Below are 19,228 nucleotides of genomic sequence, written 5' to 3'. Positions count from 1 at the left end.
GCTTGGGTCTGAGCGGCAAACACCCGCCCGCTCGGAGTCGATCTCGTCGCCTCAGGTTGGCGTGGTACCATCGCATGTCCAGCCGATGACGCAGCAGGTGGAACTCCTCCATAATGCGCCAGAGTCGCAGGAGCCGATGCGACCGAAGGGGCAAGCGAAGCCCTCACTGGACAGTAGCGGCTGATATGGCCCGCCTGTCCACACGTGAAGCACTTCCCTTCCCATTGATCACACGTCCTTGGCTCGTGATTCCCACCGCAGATTGTGCACCGCTGCGGTCCGCGGTCCTTGGATTGCATTCGCGGGTACTTCGAGGGCTTCCTTGACTTGGTTTGAGCTCCCGAGCTACTCTGAGCCCGCTTCTTACCACCGTCCTTCTCGGACGCTTCTCGCTCCTCCCGAATGTGAGCGTTTCCTTGCTCCGCCCACAACGCTCTGTCGAGCACCTCCGCGAAGGTAGTGAGCTTCAGAATGTGCACCACCCGGTAGATATCAACCCGCAGCCCTCGCTCGAACCAATCAGCTCGATCCCTGTCATCCCGCATTACGTCGGGGACGCAGTCAATGATGTGAGAGAACTCCCGCTCATATTCCGCTACCGGGCGGCTACCTTGCTTCAACTTCCGAAATTGCTCTTGGAGCTTCTTTTTCTCGCTATCGGGGAAGTAGTTGACATAGAACATTCCTCGAAACTCCTCCCACGTCAACGGTGGAAGGTCGGAAGCTCGGTTTCTCTTAATTCGCTTCCACCAAACCTTCGCCGTCCGCTCCAAACAATAAGTGGCGAGGTAGACCTTGTCCCTCTCCAACGTGTAGAGGTCCTCGAACAAGGTCTCCATTGAGTCCACCCATGACTCAACCATCCATGGCTCGACCTTCTCTTCTTCGAAGGTCGGCGGATTGAACCTTCGAAACTTTTCGAGAGCCGCAAGCGCGCGCTCCCTCTCCGCCTCCAATGCCGTCGCATCGGGTGTCGTAGAACCCGACGCCGCCGAAGGAACGCTCGCCGGCGGAGGACGTGCCGCCACCGGAACTGCTGCAATGCCCTCGCCCTCAGCCGCTGTAGGCGCATGAGCTGGAGGCGGGGGTGGACCACGGCCTTCAGTCGCAGCTGCAGTTGCCGCGCAAAATGCCGCTCCATAAGCCCTTGGAGCTGCTCGAACCGACTCTCCTGGCGCTGTACAATGCCGGTCAATGCCGACACCTGCGCCCGTAACTCCTGTACTTCGGTAGATCCAGCTTCCTCGGGCACCTCAGAAGACGGTGCCGGAATGGACCTACGTACGTAGCGTCTTGGGGACATCGTTCTTGCAACGCAACAACCGGGTTAGTCATCTAACCCACTTAACTCCGTCGCATACACTATATTACGCGACTCAACTCCGCCATAAGCGGACGTACACCATTGTATTAGTCCTAACTCTTAGCGTCGTGTTGACGGCCGCCAACACAAACTCCTCGAGCTCGGAACTAACACCGCTTGGATCTATCTCTAGCCACACTAGAGATCTATAATCGATCCAACCCAATCGGATTCTTCCTCATCCGATTTAGATTTACGTTTCTCTCACGTACTTATCACCTTAGGGTTGCCAACCTAGGTCTCCTAGGTCCATCTTAGACTCTCTCTTTACTTGCTCTTAATTGCTCTGATACCAACGACTTGTCACGCCCCGCCCCAAATCCACTACCAATTTGGCACGGTTTGGGCGCGCCGGACGGACCGCCGAACGGACAGCACCGCCCAAGGCCAAGCAACCAGATCATGTACAGTTAAGCGCTCAGGGAATGCTTAAATAACATACATGATCGATACGATGCGCACAAGTGCACTATAACTAAGAGCAAGAACCACAAGTGGATGTACAAGTGTATAAAGAGAGATAGTCTAACTATCACAATCATTCAACATTTACATCATTTGAATATATTACATTTTCATCTTCCAAAATGTAAATACATATTTTCTTCCAATACATCATAGCTCTACAACATCTATCCAAAATATACATCGTATCTAGTACATGAGGGTACTCTAATGCATGATGGAAAGCTACTAACTAGGCTCACTTAGGGCGCTATGCCCTTGCCGCGGTCCTCGCTCGGCTTGCCTCTGTGTGTACCTGTACCCCAAAATCACACGGGGTGAGAACTATATGAATATAGTTCTCAGTGGGTTCGGCCGCCGACGCCTCCGGTTTTCCCACTAGGTCTAAGCTGGCACAGATAGAGAGATAGATAGATATATAAAGAGATAAACTACAACTACTCTATCATGCCATCAATGATGATAATGCATGTAACAACTACTATCATGCTAGAATCATGTCATGAGTGTATAAAGGTACATAGCAATGCAATCTACCACATACACTATGTTTATTCGAGGTAATAATGCAAGTCTACTATGCATCTCATGTTTATTACCCAATCTACTTGGTTAATCCGTAGGTTAACCCTCGACTCACTCTCAATCTCATAGGTGAGGAGAAGCTGCACTCGCACACCGAGACCGTCTGCGGGACAACCCTGTGAGATACTCCGGAGATTCGTGCCTCGGTGGAGCGACCACCGACAAGCGAAAACAGACTAGTGAGTATGATCCAATCCTCTCAAGAGGATACCCTGTCTACTAGGGTCAATGTGCCTCTGCTGCATAATCATGATATATAATCAATGTTGGGACCTTTACTATCCCTAGGTTTATGTCAAGTTTACTACACTAGACTCGATGCCACTCGTTTAGTCATTGTAGTAAATGTCTCAATTATTCTACACGCCACTCGTTCATGTCATAGTGCTTCTACCACACTAGTTCGATGCCACTCTACTAGGCTATGTCCAATTTCGGCCCTTTATGCCGCTATAGGATTCTATGTCACAAGACCCAATCCTCATGCTATCCTAGTTCACGTGTCAAGCTCACCCCGCTACACTACCAAGAAAGCATGCAAGGAAATGGAAATGTACAACTACTATTCCTATAGCGCAATATGATCAACATGATTAACTTAGACATAAAAAGAAACCCGGTTGCTTCGGGATGACACCCCCCACCTTTTAATGCTACCAAGAGGCTAGGGTTCCGATTTCGTGATTTTTGGAAGCTTTCGCCGCAAGCTGCGGCAATCTGTACCTTAACGGTTTCATTCTTTAATATCTTCGCGTACGCTCGTCGTATTGCCGAACCGACTTCGCCAACGCGTCAGAAAACCTAGCAATTAGGTTTATACATGATCAATTTAGATCACACCCTCACATATTGAAAAATCCCATTTTTGAGCCCTAACATGCAATTACCCCCAAATAATCCAAATTAAATGGAGCAACATGCTAAGAATGCTGATTAGAGACTACTAGAACACTTACGGTTAAGGATTAAGCCAAATCCTAAAAGTTTACCAAAATGTGAACCCCGAGAGGGAAGCACGCCGCTCCAACGGGCGCACGAAAGCTCGATCCGTTGCTCCCAACGCGTTCGCAAGCTCGTTCTCCGCCAACACGGCGAATTTGGGCGAAAGATCTAGAGAGATAAGAGAGTTATTTAGAGAAAGAAAGTGAGGATTTCTCTCACTACCACCATGAACGTGTGCTTGTGGGGGTGGTGCTCGGCTGTGAGGAAGAAGCCAAGTCACTAGAAGCCTCTACTTATAGTCAATACCCCAATAGTAGCATACACTATTCACTTCAGGCAGTTCGAAATCTGATATCTTTCGCCGGAGCCCTCTGAATATCCGTTTGAGCTCAAATTTGACAGTCATGTTCGATTTTGCTTAACTTAACGAAAGAAATTTTAATCTTTCAGTTTCGATCCCGTTTGGTCACCGAAAGCTGTACCGAACTGTAATCTTTATCAGATAACTGTCGGATTTTATTTTCCACCTTCTGGGTGTCAGAATGATATGAAACTTTAAATCTAGCCTCATAAAAATAATTCTGACTTATCCTCCAGTTTTCATAATTTTCTGACACTATACATTTTCTGCTAATTTATCTGCCCCGTTTCACACAGAAAATTCTAAATATCTGTTTTCGCTCCGAATTCAACACGGGTCATTCCAGACTTATATTTTATGTCTATAAGTCCAATAAAAATAGTATCTCACACTATTTTTATTTATATTTATTTTCTTTTATTAAAAAATTCAGCATATTACATCCTACCGTAACTTCATAATTTAAGAAGTTCTGTACCTTACAACTATAGTCCATAACCTAGGTTCAACCATACTAGGTTTTATGTCATCTCTACCTAGATATCGACTCTAGGTTCACTTGTTCAACCTATGTTTACTAACACTAGGTTCAATGTCATTCATGTTTGTCACGCCCGGGTACCAGCGGAAGCATATCCGGCACGTGCACAGACCCGCCATACACCTGCAGTATATAAGGCGTCTACAAGCAACAAGTCGGTAGGAAGTAAAACAAGAAGTCCTATCCTGATATCAGAGCAAAGTACAAGTCGATATACAACGAGTATCAAATCCAAGTCAATATACAAAGAGTATACAATCCAAGATCTCAACAAAAGGAGAAGTAACACCACTATAATCTCAACCCCGAAAGTAAAATATACATCATGGGTATACAAAAAGAATAGGTACAACGGTGGTCTCTCTATACATAGGGACATCACCCTCTGCCGTAGCCCGAGTAGCAAGGTGATCGACTAGCACGCTCCTAGTAGTCCCTAGCTAGGCGCGACTCCCTTGCCACGATCCCTAGCCTCTCCCGTAACAGGCTCTGTAAAAACAACCACCAAAAGGGCGTGAGAACTATTAACAATAGTTCCCAGTGGGTAAGCCGCCAGCCTCGGCGAATTACACCACTAGGCTCAAGATGTACTAAATGAAAGCAATAACAATAATTGCATGATTTATAAGCATGATGCTAATAAGTAATAAGCATGTAATCAACATGTAATAGCTTTCTACAGTAATGAACCATTTGCACAAAAGAGATATAGCAACTTCTGTAATCATGAACATANTGCTAATAAGTAATAAGCATGTAATCAACATGTAATAGCTTTCTACAGTAACGAACCATTTGCATAAAAGAGATATAGCAACTTCTGTAATCATGAACATAGACATGAGTATAAGCACGAATATAAAAGTGACTACTGTACACTTTAAGTAATAAACATTCATTACTGTCCTTTTTCATTTAGTACTTTCCTTTCATTCACAGGGACCTACCCAAGGTAGTCCAGCTTGCGCCGCGCCTAATGGCCCCGTGGTAGTATACACTCCCCACGGCAATCCACTTCGGCACCCAATCCCGCACGGGCGAGCAACTGTCGCATAGGCCAACTCCGGAGTGCCGGCTTGTAGGGAGCTACCCTCACAAGCGTGTGCGAATGAGCACGATGGCAAGCAAACAATATCCAATATCCACATGTCACAATTTTCATAATTTCATTGCAAAGTTCTTACCCTCGATCCGCTGATCGGAATTTCAATACACAATAGTAACAAGAGCTAGTAATCACTAGATTGTAAACATGTAAGGGTAAAGCTAAATCACATAGCATTATAATCTTTTCACTAGTATGGCACTATCAACATAGTCCAGAGCATGTCATAGTTCTCTACGTTCGAGTCAAGAGAATGTCATTGTTCTCTACTTTAAAGTGCATCCTACACTTGTTCATAAGACATTCAACTGAATTGAATATAAATGTAAATACTTTCATGTATATATGTTCTCTATATCATAGAAACATAATAAACTGAATTCTTAGTTGTTCTACTGAACAAAACAAAAATACTTGAATGCATGAGTACTTTTATGCATAAACGTCATGATGACGAGTTCCGAGCCCTTAAACAATCGCATAAGCACACAATAAGACCATTTCTATAATACATATAGAACATAGAGGAGTTTCACTTGCTCTTGTTAGGTCCGACCCACCTAGTACTAGGCTCCAAAACAGTCCAAGGAGTTCCAAGGATCAGCTCCACTAGGTCGCAATCCTGCTGAACACGAAGCATACATATCGTATCAAAATTACGATCGAAAAGGCCAATTTCGGCGCAATTACACTTCGTACATTGGAATAGCTTAAATCCCTGTTTGGCTTAGTTCAAACCTCACGTTAAGCTTCCAGAAGGTCCTCCAAGACCAGACGAAGGCGGTCCAAGGGTCAAACACCCTCTCGCTGCGAACAATTTCGAGACGACATCAATATAGTCGATTATAAGCTATAATAGTCGAAATCTTGCGAATTCAGTTTTCTAACTAAACTCCCTACTTACCTCAGGTTAGAATACCTCCCAAACCAGCTTCAAAGAGTACAAGTTTAGCTCAACGAGGCTCGAAGACCTGCTGCGAAGAAAAAAATCCCAATTTGCATAAATTCGCACAACTTAGTGCATTAAGTTCCGATTTTAGCTTCATAAATGGCTAAATATTCCAATTAAGCTTCAAAGTAGCTTATCCCAGGTCTAAGAAGGTTAATTCACAGCTAATTAACTCATTAATAATAGCTGAATTCTCAGTTTAGAACAGCCAAGAGCAAAAATCTGAAATCGCTACTCAAATCGACGAATAGAACGTCGATAACAGAAAAATCAAGTTATATACCTTCTCAAGCTTGCAACCAGCTCCTTACTGGTCCAGGGCTGCAAAAATCCCTCCAAAACACTCTCTTGCACGTGCACAAAGGTGCTGCGACGCTCGCAACCAGCGAAGAACGCGCGCGGCGACGAAAACGAGCGAAATCGGCGAATTCGATGTAGAGAGAGAAAAACCCTAGAGAGAAAGAGAGAGAGATGGTAGCACACTCCTCTGCACTCCAGCAACATCCACAGAGCTCCTGGGGTCGAGCTGGGTCCATAAGATAGGGATCAAGATGTGAAAAGACCAAACTAGCCTTGCTGCCACGAATTGCCACCGTGTACCGGTACACCATTGCGGCTGTACCGGTACAGCAAGCAGAAAAGGCTGATTTTCGCAGATCAATGCAATTTCTCACTTTTAACATTCCAATCATCCTCTAACTTATCCAAAAACTTGTTCTAACCTTTTAAAACATGTAGGAGTGATCCACACACCATTCCACATACTCGAACTCCGCAATTTGCAAAAGTTCAGTGTATTACAATGTTCAACCTATGTTAATGACACTAGGTTAAATGTCACTCGATCTACTTGACATTCTACTTGTCCATTTTGAGTAATATAGTCCACATGCTCTTGTTTTTCAATGTCAACTTCTCTAATCAACCTAGAGTTATCGACCAAGTTCACATCTACGTGAATCGAGCATATTCTACACATGTCAACATGCAATGTCATCTAGTATATCCTCACAATGTTAATCATGCATTCATCTAGCATTTCTATGTTATGTTCATCATGCATCCATCTCAATGGTAGGTAATGACAACCAAGCATAATAAGATTTATGTATCTATATTATCTTATGCAACCTACCACTATACATATATGCATCAATAATAAACAACACTTTGCTTCGACATGGAAGCGAGCTAAATATTTCGGTGAGCACAACCCACCTCAAATCGCTTTCCGATTGCTTGTCGACACTTGCAATCGGCCGCCAGCGGCACACGTGTCTGGTTCGGCCCTGTCACGCCCTGGGACCGATACCAATTTGGGCCGGCCCGAGCACGTCAAACAGACGCCGAACGGACAGAGTTTTTCCTGTCCGCCCAAGGCTCATCACATGTACATTTTCAAACAAGAAGTGCATTAGCGGAAACATACAAACACGGCTTACACGAGGGTAAGCAATAGCCACGAGTGAAAGATAGGAAACTAGCATTCATTTTGTACTATGATTCAATTTAGATCATATACATTACATCCAACTTGTAACTTTTATAATTCCTTACAATTCATTACATCATTTCATCATTTCTTTCTTACATCACATTTACCTCAAAAGGGTGCTTTACATTCTTTTTTTACATCACTAATCATCAAGTACAAAAGATGATAAAAGGGTAACTACTACAAAAATGTAACCCAACTCTGGTGGCCTCTGACTAAGGCGCGATACCTTTACCTCGGTCGCTCGCCGGCTCGCTCGGTCCGGGCTCTGTTGAATAGTGGGGTGAGAACTACAACAAAGTTTCCAGTGGGTTCGGCCTCAACATCACCGACTTTCCCACTAGGACTAACTCAGGCATAATAGAAAGGATAAGCTGAACATAGTAACCAATCTATAATATGATGCTAATATGCCTGATCAATAAGCAGGAATTATGCTCAACATTAACATATGCAGATTATGCAAGTTCTTTGGTTCCTTACACTTTACACTTTACACTTTGTTCTTTGTTCTTTAATCTCAAGGCTAACCCGGGGGTTTCGCCACATTAACTTGCTTCACATTAAGTCCATCATCGCAGGAACTCACCCGCTAGGACCGTCCTTCGGGTTTACTCCAACCCGTGATGCATAACTCCGGAGCGCATCGCCCGAGGGGGAGCGACCGCCCTCGAGCACGTAACTCATAGAAAGTATGATCGAATCCTTAACTCTAAGGATTTTAAGTTCAATCTTGACTTTGCACTAACTCTAGTGTTCATTACATCACTTTATGTTGCTAACTCTAGCAATCAAGTTCTTTACATCCCTTTACTTTAGGCTATCTTTAGCTTTCTCATTCTTTAACTTTACACGTTCTTTATGCCCCACTTTACATTAGCTTTAATCATTAATATCATTCTTTACCTCGCATTAGTTCTTTGCCTCACACTAACTCTAGTGTCACTTTACTTTACATTTTCAAATGCCACTCGATCTATGTCATGTGTCACTCTGTTCTTTTCCCTCACTTTGGTTCTCACATTTCACCTCATGCACACATATAGAATTTTTTTGACATTCATAAGGTTCTCAACCATCACATTATGCAAGTTGTACTCACAATCATGCAACATCACATTATTATCATTACTTTACCCTAAAATGCATGGAACAATGTATATACATATGCTCAATTGAATGACACATTAGGCATAGAGGGAAGTTCAACGAGTTTGAGAAGCACCACCCACCTCGTAGGCTTCCTATGCATATGGTAGTGGTTCTACCTCTAGTCCGTACAGTGGTGCAAATGCCCGACTCACAAAAGAATGCGATGTAGCAGTGTCAAATAATGCTTGTGCTCGGATGCTGGAAATCAGAACAATACCTGCTACTACCTCATCGGCTGCTGACGCATCTACCACTTGTGCCGCATATACTCTTCCACTGGGTAGTTGCTACAGTCTCTCTATTTAACGCGAAGCTTATACTAGATTGGATATGGCAAAAGTAGGTGAAACTCCTGCCGTTTGCTGTGGGGTCGAAGGAATGGACGCTATTAACGATGTTGGAAACACATCTTGGGGACATGCAGATAGTTGATCTCCTGCCTTCCCGCAATTAAAGCATCGATCCTCTTGTTGTGCACGGGCCTGTGGTGGATGAGACCCTCCATAGATAATACATCTCTCCTGCCTCTGATTTTGCTATGGTGATGGTGCTCATATTTGCAGGTGGATGGAAAGTTCATTTGCCCTGAATGGTTCGAAGACATACAAGGCAGTGTATGACCTTGAAAATACCTTTTTGGGGACCTACTATTTATTGGAAGAGGGTGATTCCTTAAAACACACATGAAACAATATTAGTGCATGGCTATAAAAGTGCTAACCTGCATAGAACCTAAATGGTTGTATCGTGTGTGCGGTTTGTGTAATTTGATTCACTGGCCTTGGTTCAAGGTGTAGTCCACAATTGGTGCCCTCGGATGAATATAGACAAGCACTAAGGGCATGTTTGTTTCACCGAAACTAGACTTTGGGTTGAGATGCAGTTCGGTAAAAACTATTTTTTTTTCGTTATTTGTTTCGTAGTTATGGAAGTGGAGTTTTATTAATTCTGCTGTTTGTTTGGTAGGAAGTGTATGATGTAAAACTATAATTTATATATAAATAATAAATAATTTAATAGATAAAAATAATATAATTATATTTTTATATAATTAAAATTTAATTTAAAACAACTAAATTATTTTTTTATATATAAATTATAATAATACAACAATAAAATTATAAAATAAAAAAACTAATACTTGATTAATCAATTTTTATCATATTTTAAATATGTCAACCGAATAAAAAAAATAATTAATACCATAATTAAATATAATTATTTTTATCTAGTATATTATTTTATTATTTTTTCTTCACCATCATTTGGGCCGAAGTCAATTACGCTGTTTCGGGTTAACTTGAGTTTCGGCCGTAACTATTTTATTGCGAATCAAACAACAAAAGTGATAGCTTATGGCGTAAACGACTTTCCCCCTCTCCACTTCCCCCTCACTTCCACCCAAACAAACACACCCTAAGTGAAGGTTCAAATCCAAAAAATACCTTCGTTGAATACGTGGTATAAGTGATCCAGCACCTTATCAAGTTATTTTTGTATTCTAAGTTTAATTATTTTTTTTATATATGAAATTTTAAATCAAGTGGGAGAATGTTAGTATTTATTTTAAAATGTGATTTAAAAATCTATTTTGACCTACCAAAAACAATTGGGCTTTATTCGGGAGCTTGTGCATCACTTACTACATGTGAAGTTTAGTCTCACATGGCTAACTCATGACATGTGGTTGTAGCTTATAAACTTCGCCATCTCCAAGTCATTAGCTTAGGTGATGTAGCGCGTGGCAGATGCCGGGCCGAGCCGTGCACGGTCTTTGCTTCCCGGTTCGCTTTACCTTCGCTCAAAAGAGCTGTTGGACCCAACCTCCCATTTGCTACCTACCACGAAGTTTTTAGTGGCTGCACGCAGCGGCGCCTCTCTCTATACAAGGAAGTGTACAGGAGAGGGTAAGTAGTTTTTGCTGCTGTTACATCTCCTGTTTTGCTGTTGTTACATCTGCTTTTACTCATGAGTTTTATACATCTTCTTCCCCTATTCGCTGAATCTCTAAAAGTTTACTTGGTTCTAGTTGCACTACTCTAGCATTGTATCGCCCGAAGTGATCGCAGAAGACACACACGGAGCGACAATCTTGCTTCAAAGTCAGTGCCTTGCCTGCCTCTTACTCAGAGTCCTCATCTGAATTTTTTTATCTGTATATTAGTTTGCCATTGATGCTAACATGCTCTTTTCAAAATAGTTATTTACAAATTTCAAATCAGAATACTTAAAAGATTTATTTTTACAATATAAGAATAGACTATTTTCCAACAGCTACTAGAAATCTGACTTTATATTAAAGGAGTCCAACTACTATACTCTTTTAAGTATAAACTCTTTTATACTCATAAGTTTTCAGTTATTAGATCTACCCTTTAGCCATTTTCAACCGTTAGATCATACTATTCAACCAACAACCCAATCAACCCTAGAGAACCTTTATCATTTTAACCGAGGACCAGTATTCTTCTAACCGCACATTCCTTCATCTAATGACTGAAAACTTATGAATCCAAAGAGATACATACTCATAAGAGTATAGTAATCCTAGCAAGACAAAAATGGTGTTTTAGCTTGTCATCTCACTAAACAAAAAGAGTGCAAAGAAAAACTTAAAAGACTTCAAAAGATATTCCCACAAACTTATCTCCGTTCATCATTCAAAATATAATTATATAGATTATTTTGCAAGGTGGTGGAATTACATACAGAGAGAACAATGAGGAATAATCAAACTAGACAGCTCCGCTAAGTTTGCCGCAGGGATCAAGATCCGGTCCTTTTGCGCTTCAGTGACGGCATAGCACTTAAGCCGTGTTTTGCCCTACCTTTGCTGCGTGATGAATACACAGAAACACTTTGTTCCAGCTCGGATGTTTCCTGCGCATTGACTTGCTGAGAAGCATCCTTGTCTAAATGTTGCTGATCTCCAGAAACATCTACTTCCTTCAGGGGTGGTTCAGCCGATTCCTCTGGCATTCTTGCAGATGGCTCTGCCATTGCATCCTGTTGCATATCTTCACTTTCATCCAAGCAGAAGCCACCCCCACTAAAGAGGTAATCTCTTGAAGACGTATCCATGGGGCTACTTTGTTTGCCATCAGTACAGCCAGAGGCCAGACCGTCATTCTCATCACTTTCCCACCTTGGTGAGTCATGTATTGAGCTTGTTCCTTGCTGAATTTCATCACACTGGTTTGCACAAGATCCAACAGCAATCTCTCTCTTAATCAGTTCCTGCTCCATTGCAGCCTGGTGAAGCTCACTCCCATCAATGATCTTATCTGATGAAACATTATTATGGTCCCCTTCTGCATACTTTACTTGCTTCGGCGGTCTTCTTGACTGCAAATTCTGCAAACAAGGAATAAGAGAGGGGTTTTTAGTGTAATAGTCCTCTTCTAAAATTTTATTTTAAAAATAAATCTGTTAAATTTTTATTTGTAGATATAGTCCTATAAAAGCATTGAATGGTTTACCGCTTTTAAAAACGGTGAACCATTCACCGCTTTCTTTCTTTTTCTTCCTTTTTATTATAATTCTACGATGGTAAAAGCGGTGATATTATTTTTCTACTTCTAAATAGAAGTTATGAATGCGGTGAATCATTCACCGCATTTAAACGTCTATTTTTATAATTATTTTTTTTATGAAAATTATTTTTATAATTATAAAAATCGATAAGATTAGTTATAAAAAAAAAACAATAAGAGACGTAAGAAAATTATAATGCATTACAAAGCATGCAGGATGGCAAGTAAAATATTTCAATAATTTATAATATTTATTTCTAAGTATGATCAGAACCAAATTGTGTTTGTATTAATTATATAAAGTAGACAGAAAGCGCCATATGATCCAACTTATACAGCTACCAACTCAACAATTATAGAAGTTGACCTTCGATGAATATCCCTCAAGCTCAATCTGAAACTTCTGCAAACAAGACATTTAGCTGCAAGTATTTTGGAAAAGTGGTAGCATAATGGAAATTTCATTAGACTCCTGACTTGTATAAGATCATGTATAAATCAGTAGCATAATGCAGAAAGCTTACAGATTTAACTTCAGTATATATGTCTAAGATATATCAAGCCAAAAGAGCAATTAATTTATAGCTCTCAATCAAGGATTAAAGTGTCCATCGGCACGGGCCGTATCCACCGTGCCGTATCATGCCAGCAAAATACCGGCATGATACAGCCCCCATGTCGATGGCACGACTCAAAACCCTCTATTCTTAAAATTAGTAAGCAATTTTCTCAATAAAGTTCAAAAGATTTGATAAAAATACATAACAAATAAATGATATATTTCGTTGCTAAAGAAAATAAATATTTCGTGCCATTACGTGTCGGCACATATATTTTTTGTGACCAACACGCATCGGCATGGTCCGGCACGCATCGTGCCATACCGTGCCGGCAAGTTTCCGGCACGACCCCGCGCCACGGTACTTAAATCCTTGCTCTCAATATATGACATCAAAATGGTAAAAGTACAAAACAAGCTAATACAGACCCCTCTATTCCAATCAAATTTTAAAGNTATATATATGAGTGTGTGCGTGTGTGTGTGTGTGTGTGTATCAAGGTTTAAAGTGTCGTGGCACGGGGGCGTGCCGTTACGTCCCTGGCACGGTACGACACGGGCATGCTTGCGTGCCGACATGTGGCACGCCGGCACGGGCACGCTTGCGTGCCGACACGTGGCACGCTTGCGTGCCGACAGATACGCACGACCTCTACTGGCATACTTTGGTACGGATTTATTTCAGTTTTTTTGATTCCAATGAACTCTTATAATCAAAATTTTAAGTGCCCGTTGGCACGGGCCGTATCCACCGTGCCGTACCGTGCCAACAAGATACCGGCACGATACAGCCCCCGTGCCGATGGCACGACTCAAAACCCTCTATTCTTAAAATTAGTAAGCAATTTTCTCAATAAAGTTCAAAAGATTTGATAAAAATACATAACAAATTTCGTTGCTAAAGAAAATAAATATTTCGTGCCATTACGTGTCGGCACATATATTTTTTGTGACCAACACGCATCGGCATGGTCCGGCACGCATCGTGCCATACCGTGCCGGCAAGTTTCCGGCACGACCCCACGCCACGGTACTTAAATCCTTGCTCTCAATATATGACGTCAAAATGGTAAAAGTACAAAACAAGCTAATACAGACCCCTCTATTCCAATCAAATTTTAAAGTGCCTATCAACACAGACCGTATCCACCGTGCCATATCGTGCCAGCAAAATATCGGCACGATACAGTCCCCGTGTCGATGACACAACTCAAAACCCTCTATTCTTGACATTAGTAAGTAATTTTCTCAATAAAGTTCAAAAGATTTGATAAAAATACATAATAAATAATTAGCATATTTTATTGCTAAAGAAAATAAATATTTCATGCGATTTNTAAGCTTTTTGTAAGTAAAATACAACTATACCTGATGTAGAATAAAAATTAAAATACAATAATAAAATTCACAAGTATAATAATTATTTAAATTCACATCTTTATATAGAGATGACTGCTTAATTCCACGTAGATTGTTGCGCTTGATCATATGGCATATTGTCATCTGCAGATACAAGATTTATTTGACAATGTTGATATAAGTATTGCTGGTATTGTGAGAAAGTTATATATTCCCGATATATGTTATTGTATTATCGGAGATAACCTGCATATGCAACTGGATCGTTGATGACAATAGTCATTTGTGGCATATAGACTGAAGCATCATAAGGATATGAATTGTATGGAATAGAAGAACCATAATGTGGATATGCATGAGTGGACGTAGATTCGCCGTATGAGCTTTCACTATGTAATGGGATGGATTGGGATTCACTCCGAGTGCCATAAATTGATGAATCAAAATCAAATATCTCTCTATATAGGCCATGTCGATATGAGGGATGTGATGATATTTAAGTACTATCAAACTGTGTGTGTAAAGTATCATCCCTTCGTGGATGTCTAGTTGATATTGCCTCCAAACCTTCTCTCATCTCCCCATAAACTTGTTGTGAGGACCTCCTATCTTTTCGACGGTCATATACGACTCCGGATGTTTGACGTGGTTGAGACCCATGATCAGCATCTTGAGTGGCATGTGTGAAGTTTTGCTCTTCAGTAAATATAAGGCCACGACCACCCCCATTCTTCTGTTGTGTTGGTGGAATGAAGTCGCTACCATCCTCACTGCTATTAGTGGTATCATCATCATCACTACATTCATCTTTAGACTGTGGTAATTCAGAATCTGCTCGTGTCGATGTATCACTATCATTATCTTGTGGGAGTGCATCAGCTGCATCTAATGGATCCATCGATGTCATATTTTTTTTACTCTTACCGCTTCGGACTGGCGTTGAAGGCCTCTTTGCGGTATAAGACGTTTTCTCCTTTCCAGATTGACTCTGAGTATGACGTGAATGACCATATTCAGGTCTTTGCATAAGACGTTCAAATTCTGCATCAAAGTCATGTGCAGGATTTTGGGTTCTTCGTCCAAAGCCGTTTGTTCTTGCACATTACCTTGAGACCTTCCTATGTTCTCGTCAGCCCATCTTTCAACATCACTAATTCCTGCTTCATCAGCAATTATTCTGAATGGTTGTGGTGGATCTCTAGGCTCATCGAGTAATGGGTTCTCTTGATTGTCTCTATCTTGTAGCCAATCAAGTACGGGGTCTAATTCATCATTGATAAAACTTGCATCTAAAGGGATCATAAGTTTTTAATTCCTTATCATACTCCTCTTGCATGCATCTTAAACGGAGCCTCATATTATAGTGGACATAAACTAGCTTTTCTAATCGAGCGTACGCTAATCGATTACGCACTTTGGTATGTATCAGTGCGAACGTGCTCTGGTTGCGTTCACATCCACCAGATGTTATCGTTTGAGATAAGACATGCACAATAATTTTTTTTAAATGTTTTGCTGATTCACTATATTGTAGCCACCACTCAGCTGTACAATTAAAAGTTAAAAATATATCGAATAAGATTTATTGTTAGCTGTAAACTGGCCAAATTATGGAGCTACTTACTGGGATCGGTATTGTGCCTTCCATTAATTGCACCCGCTTCACCAAAAGTTTCAGAGGATTCACGAAATATTTTTTCCTTTATTATGATAGTATAATAATAAAAAATCAGCATATTAACATCTAGCAAATTAATAATACATTGAAAAAATATTATACCTCACTTATGGCAAGAGCAGCATGTTTTGGATCCCTCTCCAATCTATTGATAACGTTTCGTAATGCTTTCAACAGTTCATCATCAAATCCAAGATTATAACGATGATGGTACGACTGATTAAGATAATAACCTATCATTAAGAAAGAAATCACTCCATTAACAATACAAGACTACTAATGAACAATCAGTAATAAATAGTTTTGTTATAATTTGTAACTTACCTGCTAGGTGTAGATCCCGGTTCATCTGGACGTCCCAACGTCTATCAATAATTTTTAGAAAAGATTGACACCGTAGCGGATTATTTTTTTTAATATTATCTTTAGCCATCCTTAGTTTATAATAGACATGTCCCATTTGAGGTATTTTTTCTTGATCCACTAAACGGAGGACCACATATAGCGGCTCCACAATATCAACAATCTCTTTCACATAATCCCAAAACTTGGCAGATAGAATTATTTGCTTAATCGATTTTCCATCAGCCGTGGAGGCATAACGAGATGTTTGCCATTCATCTGATGCAAACATAGACTTTAATCCATTTTTATTTTGAAGGATACTGTTTAGAGCAATAAATTTATTGCAAATCGTGTGATACCAGGACGTATGAGTTCTCGTCCTATAAATTTCACCATTAAAGCATGGACCCAAAGATGATTATACAAATACTTAGATATACGTTGTGCAGTATCTACAGTTTTTTTCACCCGATTTATCTCATCAAAGTCAGACATCATTAGGTTGATGCAATGCGCTGCACAAGGAGTCCAAAATAAATGTGGATGCCTTTGCATTAATAGCTTGCCAGCTTTCTTAAAGTTTGCACCATTGTCCGATATAACTTGTACCACACATTTCTCACCAACCTCACGTAACACTTGTTTCAATAATGCATATATATAGTCAGCATCTTCAAATCAACCGGTTGCATCGATTGATTTGTGAAAGATCACCTTGCCATTACAATAAATTAAAAAATTTATAATGCTCATTTTTGTTGGTCCTGTCCAACTATCACACATCAAAGTCACACCATACATCTCCCACAGTTGTTTCAAGTTTTTTACCCATACATGAATATCATTGACCTCGGCGTCAAGGTATTTGCCAGAGATTTCATACTGCGTTGGGGGTTCAACTCTTAGACCCTCTTTTTGTATGGTAGCAATCATTGATCTATAATATGGAGTGCTTGTTGCATGGGAAGGAATATGACTAAAGTAAAAAAACTTTGCTATGGCTCTACCAATTTTACCTTTCTTATCTTTTTTTAATATTGTATCTATACGCTGCTGTTGAGCATCTGAGTGTGGAAATGCCATTGGGTCTATATCTATAATATTTGGATGTCTTCCACTTTTTTCTTTTGGTCCTTTTTTAAATCTGTCGAACAAACGGCTAACAGAACCACTACGAGCTAAACCAGATGGTGTAGACCCAGACCCAGACCTAGACCCACTACCGGCATCAAACTGAGAGCGTCCAAATTGTGCTTTATGTCGTTGGACTTCATCTTGCTGCCATCTTTTTTGTGCAGATGCTTCCATGGCAGCTCTAGTATCAGTATCTAATTCATCACCTATACCTTCATATGGGTCAATAGGGGGATATTCTGCTGCTCGTTTATCTAGTTCATCTCGATCATCTCTTACTTTCTTTTTTGCTAATTTTGAAGATTCTAACTCAATTTTCATTGCATGTCTTATTTCCTAAAGAGACTTTAGGGTAGTTCGATACTTCAGAAAAACCCCCAGCAATATGTTTCTTTAGGTGAGTGACACGTCCGCCCATTCCGACCATATTACAATAATTGCACTTCTAATGAAACCTATTCCCATCAATCATTGGTCCATGTTGCTAACCATAATCTTTTGATCATTTAGGTGGCATTATGATCTATAATTATTGACATACAAACAAATAAAATAAAATCTATTCCAGAAAAATAAGAAAAAGAACGATATGATGAAAATGTATCATATCTACCAAGTACCAACTTTGAAAATTCTTTTGTTTTTATTTTTATTTTTTGATAAATTTGAAAAAATTATAACAGATAAAATAATAGAAAATTTTATTTTTTTTCTAAAAAACTTTTCAGATCTGTCTTATTGATTGCATTATAAAGCATTTATAATGATTAAACAACCCACATAAGACCGCAATTACAATCAATAATTTTTTTCTTTTTTATTCTTTTAAAAATATAGAGTATAAATACAAGTTAGCCGCAAATAGCTTCTTCTAAAATTATAATTCTTAAAATTAATTTAATTTATTTATTATTGTTTTTTAAAAATTATTACAGGTTATAATTTTCAAAATACGAAAGACATTTTTTTTTTCTATTTCTTTTGATCGTATTACTGCCTTTCTTTTTATCAAGATACAAAAACATAATTTTAAAAGCTATTTTTAAAAATATTTTTGTAATTATTTTAAATTTTTTTTATTAAATTTTTTTGAAAAATTGTTAGATCATCAAAAGAAATAGCAATAAATTAAATGACAAATAAATTAAATAAACTTAAATATCAATTGGTTTCATTTAGCTTTTAATTTTAACAATATTTTATATTTTCTAATGCAAAAAAAGAAATTATGATTGATGTTGTTTACCCTGATTCGCCGAACGTTTCACGGTGCGAGAAATTTTGATAAAATAATTTGCGAAAAGAAAGTGGATGTCTGTGCTGGATCGGATATGTCAATTAAAAATTAGCCCCTATATTTATAAATAAAAAATTTAAATTATAATTTTTTGACTTACCTAACAAGCAAATCTGCGATATGAAATGTCTTTGCCTTCTTTTCAAGCGACGAAAAAAAGAGGACAAAAATAATTTTAGGAAGATATGTAAGAACTGAAAAAAAAAAAAAAGAGACAGGAGAAGATAGCTAAGCACCGGCAAAAGAAAGAAAGGGGAAGAAAGAATAAGAAGGAAAGAAAGATGGGGCGCGGGGGTCAGGAGGCGGATTTGCATGAATTTATAATTTCACAATTGCCTTTGGATTACATTTGTTTGGCCTTTTGG

The 19,228-nt window shown here is 39.8% G+C and overlaps 1 protein-coding gene and 1 long non-coding RNA gene across 4 annotated transcripts; both read right to left on the bottom strand.

Annotated features, from left to right (window-relative positions):
* LOC109711038 lies at positions 5,945-6,635 on the bottom strand. 3 transcript variants are annotated; one of them, XR_002216494.1, is made up of 4 exons: positions 6,595-6,635; positions 6,267-6,333; positions 6,101-6,169; positions 5,945-5,984 (listed from the first exon to the last, which is right to left on the bottom strand). It is a non-coding gene; the product is annotated as an uncharacterized LOC109711038 (long non-coding RNA). The 3 variants fall into 3 exon arrangements; XR_002216493.1 differs by having other exon boundaries at positions 5,955-5,987; XR_002216495.1 differs by having other exon boundaries at positions 5,955-5,987; positions 6,267-6,336; positions 6,595-6,626.
* LOC109710026 lies at positions 16,009-16,731 on the bottom strand. The gene is made up of 3 exons (XM_020232440.1): positions 16,412-16,731; positions 16,190-16,320; positions 16,009-16,109 (listed from the first exon to the last, which is right to left on the bottom strand). Exons 1-3 carry the CDS (start codon positions 16,719-16,721, stop codon positions 16,026-16,028), a joined length of 525 nt encoding a protein of 174 aa, XP_020088029.1. The 5' UTR covers positions 16,722-16,731; the 3' UTR covers positions 16,009-16,025.

This window comes from Ananas comosus, linkage group 5, assembly GCF_001540865.1.
Source record: "Ananas comosus cultivar F153 linkage group 5, ASM154086v1, whole genome shotgun sequence".
NCBI classification, from domain to species: domain Eukaryota; kingdom Viridiplantae; phylum Streptophyta; class Magnoliopsida; order Poales; family Bromeliaceae; genus Ananas; species Ananas comosus.
Note: the sequence above shows the minus strand (reverse complement) of the source record. Positions and strands in the feature narration are given on the sequence as shown.